The sequence below is a fragment of the Sciurus vulgaris genome (genome assembly GCF_902686455.1).
Source record: "Sciurus vulgaris genome assembly, chromosome: 9".
In the NCBI taxonomy this organism is placed as follows: Eukaryota; Metazoa; Chordata; class Mammalia; order Rodentia; family Sciuridae; genus Sciurus; species Sciurus vulgaris.
The window spans coordinates 81358703-81372392 of record NC_136469.1 but is presented as its reverse complement, the minus strand read 5'-3'; the positions used below and the strand labels follow the sequence as shown (position 1 = coordinate 81372392).

The 13690-nt window shown below is 37.4% G+C and overlaps 1 protein-coding gene across 8 annotated transcripts in view; it reads right to left on the bottom strand.

Moving 5' to 3' along the window:
• The window catches only part of PAQR3 (progestin and adipoQ receptor family member 3), a 69814-nt gene extending 59658 nt beyond the window's left edge, over positions 1 to 10156 (bottom strand). For 7 of the 8 annotated variants that reach the window (XM_079152950.1, XM_079152949.1, XM_079152951.1 and 4 more), the window contains exons 1-3: positions 9780 to 10156; positions 6146 to 6308; positions 1555 to 1710 (exon numbers count right to left, since the gene is read on the bottom strand). In XM_079152950.1, the coding sequence (XP_079009076.1) occupies positions 1555 to 1710; positions 6146 to 6308; positions 9780 to 9964 (504 nt within the window). In that variant the 5' untranslated portion in view covers positions 9965 to 10156. The remainder of the gene's footprint in view (positions 1 to 1554; positions 1711 to 6145; positions 6309 to 9779) is intronic. The other variant, XM_079152953.1, reaches the window with a different exon arrangement.
• Positions 10157 to 13690: the final 3534 nt, after the last annotated feature.

The window sequence follows — 13690 nt, the reverse complement described above, 5'->3', positions numbered from 1 at the left end:
ATCCAAATACACCTTCTCCTGGATTGACAGTCCAGTCCATAGTTTTCTGTCTCATTCTGAAGGTAGCCTGTGTTCCTTAAAAGGTAAAGAGCCACTAATGCAACTGAGTATTTGGAAATGATAAGAAACCAGAAAAGAAAGTAAATTTTCCTTTATATGATCATGGAATGTGTTAGCTCTAGCAGCCTCCCTTCTCTTTTTGTAGTTTTTCTGATGTGTCCCATTTTTGATGCTTAGGAAGAGGTCAATTGAAAAAGAGCAGAGTCAATGGGACTTTCTGAATGGGAGAGTTTGAGATGTACTAAGCCTGTGGCTCAGTTTGCCTTCAGGCTGGTGATGCGTTAAGGGGTTATATTCCTTAAGGTTTGGTTTGGCATCATTTTTAGGAAAGGTGCTATATTATCTGAACAGTTTTGCAAATATTGTTTTGCCCAAGACAAAACTTGAGTTTTGGGACCTTAGAGGCAGAAAGCTGAGTTGATCCAGAACTTGAAACAGATACATCTTATAGTTGTTAAAGACACTCAAAACCCATGTGGTCTGTCTTTAGATCTACTACCCAATAGAAAACTAAGAAAAGTAAAACATATTTCTTATAGAAGAATATGGGTTCCCACCCACGTCCTGCATGGGTGAGGGAGTAGGTACCCATACGTAGTAGGTAGGCTGGCTGTGAAATGAAAGCTATGAAAGTAATATATTAATAAATAAAGACAAAAGGCAAGAATTATATATTTTCAAAGTAGGGGTGTGACTGGTTGCGCTGACCAGAGGGGTCTAACTTCTAACAAAGAAAAAGTTCATGCTTGCTTTATTTATAGTATTACAGACCAAAGGGGATCAGTATGGAGCTTCTTCTCAAAAAACAGGATGGGGTGGAGGTGAACAGGTTGTTTGGTTCTTGGCAGGTTACACACATCTCCAGTGGCTGTGTAAGAACTTGGAGCTGTGAGCTAGGTCAGGGTACCAGCATGATCTGGGCTTTCTCGAACTGGGAATTTCACCCAGGAATTCCCAAAACAGCCTTAACGGCTCAAACGTTGCCCAGTTCATACACAGTTCACACATGGCTCCCAATGATGGATGGGTCAAAACATGCATAGCTATACCTTTTTTTTTTTTTTCACTGAATGAGAAATAAAGGATAAGAATGGAAATGGAAAATGGTGGCCAACTTCATTATTTTATCAAAAGCTAACTTTATTTAACTTTAATTGTATAAACACAAAAATTAAAGATATGCAATATGCACATATATATATATATAAGGAACCATATACTCATATGAATATAGTGGGAACATTAATAATTCAATGTCTACAGCAAGTTTCAGAGATTACTTCAAATATACTTTTTTCCAGTGGAAAAGGAGTAAAATAAGTATGGAATAGATGTTAGAGCTCAGAGGGTTCTTTTGAAAAGTAAGTTTACGCCTACAGAAGACTCCTCTGTTTATTCTGTAAGTAGTTACTTATTCAGAAATTCAAAAGAAGCACTGCAAGAAAATCTAAGACCTTTATGAAAGGTAGAATGTGAAATGTTTTAGCTACTTACATTATTACAATAAAATGCATAAAATACTCCTGAGACATAGCAGCCCAGTATTCCAATAGAAATTCCTGCATAATCTAATGCCATCCATCTTCGACAGGTTTTTTCTGACCGATGGCAGGAAAAAAGATGATAGCCCACAGAGCAAAGCATACATACCTATGGAAAATAAAAAGAAATCTTAACAAAATGAAACAAAAAGAAACTAAAGTAATTCATCCATGATATTCAGGGTATTGATGAAGGCTTTCTGCTTCAGCAACTTAGTGAGGCCCTAAATAATGTAGTGAGAACCTGTCTCAAAATAAAAAATAAAGAAGTTGGGAGATGTAGCTCTGTAGCTCAGTGGTAAAACACCCCTGGGTTCAATCCCCAGTATCCCCTCGTCCCTGAAAAAAGTGCATGCTTTCAAGTCAAATACATCTTGTCTTAGATTCTAGTTCTGTGCTTATAGTAGGGTAAGACATGTCATTTCTCTAAACCCAATCCCCTCATGTGTAAAATGGGGATAAGAATTACAAAAAAGGAAATTTAAAATGATAGCTATTTTATATAAAAATTATGAATTTTTATATAACAATTATGAACAGAAGTGGGGAAATTACACAATGCAAATATTTTTAAAAATACCATGTGAGGGTATTTTGATCTATGAATGAGTTTTAAAAAATATACTAAAGAAGCAATACATGTCCTTAACAAAATCAAAAGATTACAGAACTGTATGATGTAAAAAATATAAACTATTCCCATTCAATTTATTCCCTAAAGGTAGCCACTGATAACATCTGTTATGTGTTCTTGCAGATATTTTCAATGTGTATGCCAAAAACCTGTAATATAGAAGTCTGCAGGCTGGTTACATAGCTCAGTTTTAAAGCACTTGCTGAGCATGCACAAAGGCCTAGGTTCAATCCCCAGCAACATTATCCAATCCCCGCCCCCCCCAAAAAGGGAAAATAGTCTGCAAATACAAGATAAATATATACTTTAAAAAATTAATCAAATAGACTCACACTAATTTGCTTTTTTATTTAAGACTTCATAGGTACCTAAGACATACTGTAAAGAGTTTACTTTTGAATTCTAAGGTAAACATGGTTTTATTGTCCCCAAAGCAAATAATCATGGCTTACTGATTATAAAGATAAAACCTCTATTCTTGAAAAGATTTTTGAGAAACAAGTAAACAAATAGTACTGTAAGAAGTCATATAAGAGAAGTCAGTGTAAAGCATAATTAGAAAATTGAGGAGGGAAGGTACTGGATCTGTGAGTGTATTTGTGCATCTGAGGGTGGTACTAGTGGGAGGAAAGGTGAATCACAGAGGGGCTATCACCTGGTGAGGAGCTTACAGTTCTGGTGATATTCATCAGGAACAAACAAGAAGGCATGGGTATGTTTATTGGGGGTCCACAAAGAAAAGTAGCATAATGAAAAATACAGAACCATTGAAGACTGTCTACGGCTTTCTTCATGTCGTGACCCTTACACATCAAGGGGTTTCAACTTCAAAATTATAGACCAGTTGTGATACTCTTGAAGATTTTACATGCACCCTTATAAGGTGTAGACTAGATAGGCCAATGGGAGATGTTATAGAAATAGCCCAGAGAACAATAACAAGAGCCTACACTAAGTCATTACCAATGGAGGTGTATGTGAAGAAAACGGGACAATAAACACTGTACTTAGTCACAACTTCATTTCTTCATCTACTGTCTAAAATCCTTACTGATCTGTGTTTGGTAAGCTACCAATCACAGCTTACTGGTTCAATTAAATAAAACTTTAAGAAGGTTGGTGGTTTTCTCAGATTAGTCTTGTGGTGCATATTCTCAATGATAGGGAAAAGTCTCATTGTCATAGCGTAGAATGATATAAGAATGGGACACAAATCGGTAAGCAGAGATAATGGCATGAAATTAGGTAGACAGGTAGATGAGCAAACAATAGGCAGATGTAAAGTAGGAATGCATACACAAATATTTGGATGAATTTTAACCAAAATGTCAAGTGTGACTTTTACTTTCTTCCATAGGTTTTTTTGTTTGCTTGAATTTCTACATGAATATATAGTATACTTAGAGTAATAATAAGAAACAATAAAAAAGCTCATTCAATTGTCACAAAGGAAGTAAAAGAGAAAAACCGCATTAAAGGGGAAGGGAAGTAATGTTAATAAAGATCACAAGTTTTTAAAACGTTAATCTATGTTTAATGTGCCCTGTTTTAAAAGGAATGTGTCATCATTAACAGTTCCTTTAAAAAATGAAAAAAAAAAAAAAAAATTGGCCAACTGGATGTTTCAGTTATCACAGAAAGTTTTAATGGGATACCTCAGGCATACAATTATAGTGTTCAATGATGCTACTGAAGATTTTAAATGCACCCTTACAAGATGAGGACTAGATAGGCTGAGGTGGGAGATTACAGAAATAACCCTGGGAACAAGAGTCTGTACTAGGCCATTGATAGTGGGGTGGTACATTTAAGCTCACTGGCATGACAAAGTACCTCATGATCTGGCCCCTGCATATCTTTCCAGCCTTACCTTTTTCCATTCTCCCAGGATTTAAACATAAAGATTAACAGCTGCAAGCCCAAGCTGTCTCTTGCTTCTAGGCTTTTACATAATTATTAATTCTGCTTAAATGCCCTTCCTTACTCTCTCTCTACACTCCTACATGAGTGATGTATTCTTATGACATGTTGGTTCTGTGCTCAGCATTGTATTACCACTACCTAGTACAGGACCTGCAAGCATAAGGGAGGCATTCAACAAATATCTGTTGAACTGAATATAAATTAACTGAATTTGGGGAAAGGCATTCTCAGATTCCACTCTTCTCCAAAATAAAAAATTCCTGTGAAAAGCTTCCAAATCCTGAATAACATTCTACTATTCAAAATGTACTCTACAAATCTGGTTGAGAAAAAAAGCACTGAACACAAAGAATGAACAGGAGTAAGAAAAAAAGTGATGTCTTTTGAAAGTTAAATGTAAGTCAACGTTAAGAACAGATTTATGGTTTACTGTGCTGCCTGCTGATCCTAAGGGTCCAGAAAACTCAGGTGAACCAGTTCATAATTTTTTAAGAAGTGCTCTTCTTGTAGGGAAGATGTGTTTATTTTTCTTTAGCAAGTTGTACAGTATGTAATAGATCCATATATTCACAGTTAGAACAGGATTTTGCTGTCTAGCTAAATAATCCTGAGCAAGTTTCTGTAACACTTTGAGTCTATCTTTTCCTGGGCAGCTATTATAATTATTTAACCCTTTTAGTTTTATAATATAGTGTTTTCTCAGGCCAAAATGGAAATTAATATGTATTCTCTGAAGTAATATTCCATGTGGCAGGTGGTGAAAGGGATAAAGCACAGGCCTGGGGTAGAGGGAAATGGGATTTTCAAAGCAGATGATATTTATACAACAGTAGATTACAAACCAGTTTATATTTAATAACTATTAAGAGCATCTTAATAATGTTAACTTACATCTAAAATTGTCAGTATAAAGAAATTGACTCATTTCCATTATATAACTGGAGATGGATCCTAAAAGGTATTTTGGCTCTAGTCAGGACAAAAACTAAACCTCAGAAAGAGTATAAATTTAAAAACATTTCAAGAAAAAAACAGATTTTTAATCATATAAAAATACTAAGTATTTTTTTCTTCAAAGAAATTTAAAATTTTTTTCTAGAAACTGGATTAGAAAAAAAGGGGTAGTGTTTCTGATGATGAAGGTCTGGAATATTATGACATGCTAAAAAACATTTGAACATTTGACTTATAGATTCACCTCTCAAATAGCAGCAACAGGTTAACTATATAAAGTACTGTCTGCATCTGTCAGGATGAAGGAGAATGATTTTTTTTTTTTTTTCATGTTTTTAATGTAGTCTCTGTATTTTTAAAAAATTTAAAATGCCAATAGGACTACAGCCCATCTTTGTTTTCTGCTATAAAACAATGTTTGAAAATCTACTAAATGTAATTTTTAAAGGCATTTTTATAGATCCTTGGAAACAAATGCAAGTGCAGTGGAATTGATATGAGAGGCAGAGAGGAACAGAAACTGAAAATATCTGAAACCAGGCAAATATAAAAGGATCAAAAGAAATTAAAATTAAAGCAACAGAACATAAGACCAATACCAGAAAAAGAAGACAGTAAAATAAAAACAGTGTGAAAATAACAAGTATGACAATCACAAGATATATTACAAAACAGAAAAAAGTTAAGAAATCCTCCCAAACAGGTTTTAAGTTGGCATTAGTGATCTACTTCAGCGTGATAGTAAGAGTACAATCATACATTTATATTTTTGTGTTAATCTTAAAGCAGAAGTGTCTAAAATGAAAAAGAGGAGAGTAAACAATATTTTTCAATCTTTGAAACCGTGAACTTCAAATATACTTCCATAACATACAAACACCTGACAGTATCAGGCTTTTCCGGTGTTTATTTTATGAAAGAAGCTGACCCGTATGCACTTGGGGAGCTATTCAAAGCAAGTGGTGAGCCACATGCCCAAGCCTGCCTGATAAAAGTTTTCTTCACAAGTAATAGCGTTTATGAAATGACTTACCTGGAAGCAGAAAAGACAAATAGAACAAATTACAAAATCTTCTCTGGACGCACTTGCCGAAGGTAACACAGATGTCATATCATATATTCCCAGGGTGAAGAAGAGAAAGAAACCCAGCAAATGACTCCAGATGTTTACCGTCTCATTAGATAAAATAAACAAACTGGAAAGTAAACAAACATGCAGCTCAGATTCATACTGGCTCACTCAACTGTCAGCAAAGGTCAGGAAAAATTTGGGGGAGTTACCTAATACTTGCTACTTTAAGGCCTTACCCCCATCTGTGTCATTTAAAATATGATGTCATTTAATTAGTCTTTTTTTCCCCCCAAAATTCCACCAATCCTAGAATCTTAAAGAGTTATTTTGGTGCTGAACTCTATTATCAGTTACAATTTCCTTCTATTACATTGATTTACATGTAAATACCCCATCCTCAGCCCATCAGCTCCCTGATGGCCAATACCATTCATCTTTTCCTTCATTTGCAGGACACCACTTTTCTAAGCAGAGTGCCTTGCTCCCATCATTCATTAATGTCTACAGAAATGAGGTTGCAGATAAAAACTGTTAGCTAGAACACTGACTTCAATAATTGGTATATGAAAACCAAAGGTTGAATGTTCTTTGATATGTGGATGCTAACTTACAATGAGGGGAGGTGGATAGAAGTTCAGTGGATTAGACCAAGGGGAAAGAATGAAAGGAAGGGAGTGGGAAAGACAGTAGAATGAATCAGACATAACTTTCCTATGTTCATATATGAATACATGACCAGTTTAACTCCATATCATGTACGATCACAAAAATGGGAAGTTATACTCCATGTATGTTTCATATGTCAAAATACATTCTACTGTCATGTGTAACTAAAAAGGATAGATAAAAACAGTATCTGAAAAGCTGTTTAGTATGCGGTTAGGCACAAATTTAAAATAAATAAGTACTCATTAAATACAAAGTTAAATAGACCTAGAGAAGCAGAATAAAAACAAATTGATCCATTGGGAAGATTCTTAAAGAAGTTGCTGGAACAATGCTGCTATAGATGTTCTGAAATCAGACTAGTTTCCAGATGGTATGAGTTTATCCTTTTCAGGAACAATAGGAGGTTACTCATAATACGTGTACTATTTGTGTTCTTTTAAAATGTCTTGCCTACTGACTGGTTTTGGCAGTACATGACGGTGGAGAATGTACCATTCCTACCAGAAGTCAAGAAGCTCATTGTTCCCTTCCCATCCTAGATACAAATTAGCTCTGCAATCATGAGCAAGTCACTTAAGATTTCTGGGCTTCAGTTTCTTCATCTACGAAACAAAGGAACTGGATTATAGGCTGTTGCAACTTCCCTCCAGTTCCTTCCTTAATTTTGTGAAATGGTTCTTCGGGTATTGACAGAACTAATTTGATTTGCAAGGAGATGATATAATGACTAACGATTAAAATACCCTTTCATTTCTCTAACAAAATCTTATCTTTTTGCTTAAACTGAGGTCTTGATAGTCTGATTCAGAAGTCCTTATTAATAAGCATTAATGTATAATTCACTGAATTTGCAACAGTCCTCATGGCTCTTCTTACTTTTCCATTTGTATAAGTGATAAACACTGCAAGGTCTCAAATTATCAAATAATCATCCTTTATTCTTAGACGTTATCTGGTTTAAAGCATATAAAGTATCTAGTTTAAAGACTTCGTGGGGAGGGGATGAAGGAATGATCTAGAAAACATCTAACTACAGATTTGTTTCGATAATCCATACTACACTCTACTTTTTTCCTGAGAACTTTTTATTTTGTGAAACCCAGTATACCCCAATTAACTGAACAGCTTTTCCAGAGTATTAGCAGAACTGTTAGGATATATCAAACCTCTTCTCATATCCAAAATACTTCCTGGTCACTCTTGAAAGCTGAAAGAAAAGAGGGCAAGGGATGAACCTGGAAAAGATCGAGTTGGTGGGAAGAACATTTGGAAGAATATCCTGAAGAGAGGATCTACTATTAATGTATAAAAAATTAGGGATCCCCAAACTCTATTCTACTTCAAAATCCATAATCATCTTCATTGCCATTATGTGTTCAAAAATCACTGATGATAATAGCAATATCTATTGAGTGCTTATTAGGTGCCAGATTCTGTGTAGCATTTTATATAATCACATCTAATTTTTACTACCCCCTGAATCAGATATATTGATTACCCTCATTTTTACAAGTAGGTAAAATAAGGCTCAGCAATGTTAAACTTTTGCTCAGAGTTCCACAGCTATTAATTGGCAGTTTGAGATACTCAAGTTTTTCTGACTCAACAGCTCAAGATCTAATGCTTTATACTTCTTTTCCACTCCATCAGATTTGGGTTCTAAACAACAAAATACTGAGGCCTAATGGCAGGTGGGCATAATATTTTAGGACAATTCACTGCCTGCCCTATCCTCATAGAACTCCATATCCTGAGCAGGGTCCAGGTCTGATTTCTTGTGTAATCACTCATACGAAGAAGGCATGGGGAAGTGAAGTAATAATTAGGATTTGCAATATGAAGTCCTGTTAGCCATCTATTCAAGCTAGAGGGCTGGACAATGATGTCACCTTGTGATTATGAGTCACAAAAACACTTTCAAGGCAGGACAAAAGGAAATAAGGATGGAGAATGACCATGCTGGAAAGATCAAGAATCAAACTGTCGTAGTTGCTTGAGCTATTCAACCACCTACATTCCAGCACTGGGGTTTGCCACTACAATGACCTGGATAATCATCTGTATCTTAACTACGCTAAAATTGGGGTTCTGTATGTTAGTACATACAGTAAATTTTGACAGCTATTCTAAAAACTAGAACAGCAATTTTTCAGATTTTTTTTTAAACATAGGCTTTCAAGAGAGTCTGATTTTAAAGGTTTGGAATGACAAAGAAATTGCTTTCTTAGAAATGCTAAGGTCCTCTAGTCTAGGCTAGGTGCCCCGTTAGAGCTCTTCTCTGCTACAGTGCTTTTCCTACACTGTATTTTCCACAATGGCTATTATGTAATAGTGTAATTATCTCTTTAATGTCTGTCACCCGGACTAGACTTTAGTAGGCTGGTGAGAACAAGAGCCAAGTCTGCTGTTTTCTGAAGGATCTGCTACTGTGCCTAGCTTTTAGCAGGGGCTTCATAAGTATTTGCTAAATGAATGAATCAGGACTTTCTAAATATATGTGTATGGCGATATGGACTTATTTCCCATCACACAAGTATTTTAGGTGGCCCAAAACATCTGAATTCCCACAGCTGCTCTAAAGAGAAACAAAGGTGAGGTATAAATAAGGCAAATAACGGCCCAGCCATTGTCAGTGTGGTCGATTCCAACATATATCCCAATGAGCATCAAATGGAATCAAGGATGTAAAAGCGCTCTGTAAACAGCCAAGCGCCACAAGAGAGTTGGCAATTATGATCACTGCTACTCTCATTATTACTCCGTGTATCAAATATCCCGACAAGGTTGGAGGGGAGACAGGGAGGCAGAAAAGAGATGGCAGGATGGGGGCGGCGAAAAAACGCTGAGCACGGAGCAAAGACGGGAAAGCGGCGAAAAGACCAGACAAAAAGGGTGTAGATGAGAGGAGGGGAGGGTCAGACTGTACCTTTTGATACACAACCTGGAGGGCAGGTAGGCCCGGTAGCCGTCGGTGATGTACGGGTTATCCTTGAGGGACACCGGGATCTGCTCGTAGGTGTAAAGGCGGATGCCGCGGGGCACCAGGACCGGCCAGTACTGGTAGCTGCCCAGCTCGATGTAATGTGCGCTCTTCAGCAGCTTCTGATGCATGGTTCCCGGCCGCCGCCGCTCGCGGCTCGGGAGCTCGCCCAGGCCCCGCCTCCCCGGGGAGGGGGCTTCGCCGCTGGAGCCCCCGCCCCGGAGCCCGCGGACCGCGCGCGAGGTCCTAAGGCGCCGCCACTGCCCAGGCCCGGCTCTGCTCACAGCCCCGCCGCCGCAACCAGCGCCCGCGGACCCGGCGGCGTCGCGGCCCTCTCTGACGTCAGCACGCCGCGCGGCCCCGCCCCTCGGCCTGGTGGCTGCGGGCGGCGCTCGGGCGCTGGGGAGCGCCGCGCTGCGGCGGCTCGCAGGACCTTCCCAGCCGATGAGAGGAGCCGGAGGCGCGGTGCTATACAGCGAATACTAGTAGTTTTCTTCCTTTTCTGTTTTTTAATTAGAAGCAGTAGTAGCTATGTTTTGAATACCGAGGGGAAAAGAGGTAACAAAGAAAAATAATAACTACAATTGACTCACCACTGACTGGTTTATGCCTAGAATCACATACACAGAGAAGGCACCGTTGAAGTTTTCAAAACTGCCGCCAGTCCTGAGTAGTTGGAAATAGAAGAAACTTGGTGCACATGGAATACAAATCAAAACAAACTTCAGCACATTCACAGACACCATTCCGAGTGTGTTCTTTGTCGCGGAGGAGGTTCCCCAAGGGAGGTGCACCTCACTTCAGTCCCTAAGGATTCTTTAAAGTCGGTCAAAGGGAGGCTCAGATTGGTTTTATTGAGAGAAAGCAAGAAGTATAGCCACTGAGAGGACGCTGGATAGGAACATGTTAGTTTCACTTTAGCAAGACATATTTATTTATGTAAAATCTATAGTACAGAAACAGAAGAAGGTAATTTTAGTCCTGCCTTAGTGACCTTGATTCTTCAGATAAGGTCATATCCGAGATAAGATCTTACCGGAGATTGCAGTGTGTTCTTGTCTCTTGTACTTTTGCATAAGAGGATTTCAAGCAGGACTCCAGATAGTATAGTAAAGTTTATCAGAGGGAAGGAAGTAGGGGGAAAGGACACTCAAGGGAGAGAGTGGGTCCTTTCAGAGGGGACCCAGTTTGTGTCCCAGCTTTTATTGGGGTAGGAGGGAGATTGTTAGCAGATCCTACTCAAGTTATCACCTCTGGGCTCTGGATTGACAGACATTAGCTAACCAGCTTGCGGGCAACTCTTGGTCATCTTGGCCTAAATGATAGGTCCTATTTGGAACTGGTTTTACAGAATTTATGCATAATGGGCTCTGGTCTTAATCATCCTGCTTTTCCAGGTGTAGTCATCTCTGGTCTCTGGTTGTTTGCATAGGATCTTGCTTAAGATGTTTTAACTATTAGACCCTTTTGAGCAACCATATCCTTGCCCTTTGCTTCTTAACCCCTGAATTTATCTATCTTCCTATCATTGTAAGAGGAGTAGTTTATAGGGCTGAGATCAGGCAAGAGTCCTGAAATAGTTATCTTGTCAGATCTTGGAGCCCCAGTGAGGCAGGGTTGTTGATTAACCAGTTTGCTCTGTTCCAAGTATTTTCTTAAACCCCTGACCCACTTAATCCTGTCTACCTGCTACCTAACAATTTGACATGTTAATCATTACCGATTAGGGGTTGTTTTCCTTTCTTGTTTTTGATGAAAGATCTATTAATTTCCCTATTAAGGGGTTTTATTCTGCTTTGTGAATTTAAAAAGTACTACAATGGTATCACATTGAGGAATTGATTGTAAGGATGTCATGTAAATGAGTAATCAAATCCTGAATATAAATCACAGATAAGTCTATTTGTTGAGCAAAAGTATTCTTGAACCTGTTTTTCTTTTGGGTCCAGGTCAGGAGAGAGGTTATTTATGGACCTGTGGATAAGGTCTAATAATTGATTTAATTAGGGTTGTTTGTGATCAGAGTATGTGGAAGTGGACTTCAAATGGGAACTTTAAAGCATGTGAAAGTGGACTTTAAATTTGAAATTTAAATCATGACCACTCTTTTTTTTTTTTGTCCCACGTCTCCTTTCTTCTTGTACTTGTCTTTTCTACCTCATGACCACAGTAGAATTAAACTGGAAACAATAAAATGAGATATTTCCATTTATAATTAAAATAGTATACCAAGTATGTGGACTGAAGAAATCACAATGAAATAAGAAAATCTATGTAAGTGAATGATAATAAGGGTAAAATATATCAAAGCCTGCAGGGCATAGCTATAGTGCTGCTCAGAGGAAAAATTATAGCTTTGGTTTTGGCTAGAAATTGTAATGCAAATGTTTAATCATAATGTCAGCAGGGGAAAATATAATTTTGAATACAAATATGTTGAGTTCTTATCCCATTATTTGGCATTATAAAGGCAAAAAAGTAATATCTTTTCCTTATCCATTGCAAAATTTATGGCTGACAACCCTGTTTAAAAAAAAAAAAAAGATTAACAAGAGAAAAGCATAGCAAATTTATTTAACAAAGTTTTATGTGGTAGGGGAGTCACATAAAATGAAGACCTAAAGATTCAGGAATAACTGTATTTTTATGCTAAGTCTGATAAAAAGAATCATAAGGAAACATCATTGGGAAAAAAAGGGCATTATCTGATGGTAATAGATTTGAGAGGGAAACCTAGTAAGACCTTAGATTCTTCTTGATGTTTGTAGGGCAGTACTCTTCTGGATTGGGGGCATTCTGAACTACTTTTAGGTAGGGTAGGTCAGAGAGTTCCTTTATGATCATGCTTCACACCAAAGAGCAGGGGAATGTCAGAAAGTGACCTCTCTAGTATTATGGCTTGTTTTAGAGGAATTCTAGTTTCTATTACCTGCCTCAATGGGGAGAAATTCTAGTTTCCATGACAAAGTGGAGAGGATGGGAAAAGGGGAAAAAGGAAGACAGGAGAAATCTTGTTTTAGGGGACTTCTCAGTTTTTCAGTTCAAAGTACTCAGCATGCCAAGGCACTGTATTTTGGGTATTGTGTTCTGAGACCCCTATAGCATACAATAATCATTCATGGTACCTGTTATTTATTAATATGTTTATGATATTAGTTAATTTTTGAGCAGCATTATGGCTTAATGGTTAAGACTTTGAGCTTTGTACCTGAGTTTGAATTCCTATTCAGCCATTCGCTAGCTTAATGTATCCTCATGCAAGTTACTTAATCTCTCTGTTTTCTTATTGGTAAAATAGGGGTAAAAATAGTACTTTGTTTTGTGAGAGTAAAGGAATATATCCATGTGACACTCTTAGAAAAATTCCGGGCATTTTGTCAATACTAAACAAATGTTAAATGTTTAGAGTTCAGTGAAAAATAAAATTAATAGAGAAAACTGGAAAGACAAATTGTGATATATTCTAAATGGATTTAAGTGTCATATAAAGGAAGTGAGACTTATCTTTAAGTCGCAGAGCAAAAAATTGAGAGCTTACCATGTGCCTAGTACATTATCTCTGCTGAAGGCTACTCTGTATAGAATTCTTGTTTCCTAGTGAAAGAAAATAATTTCTAAGCATGCCTGCCAGTCACTCTTACGGACTAATTATGGTTTTACAAATTAATAGTCGGAGGTAACTCCTGCATGTATTCTTATTGTTACTTCATGATACTTCATTCTTATTGTGACCATTGATACCCAAAGATGAACCAGTAACCCATGAGATATCCTGCCACAAATGTTTATAAAAGAAAAATGGTAATTAGTTTGATCAATCAGATCAAATTCCTTTCTTGGGAATTTGACTTGGAGAT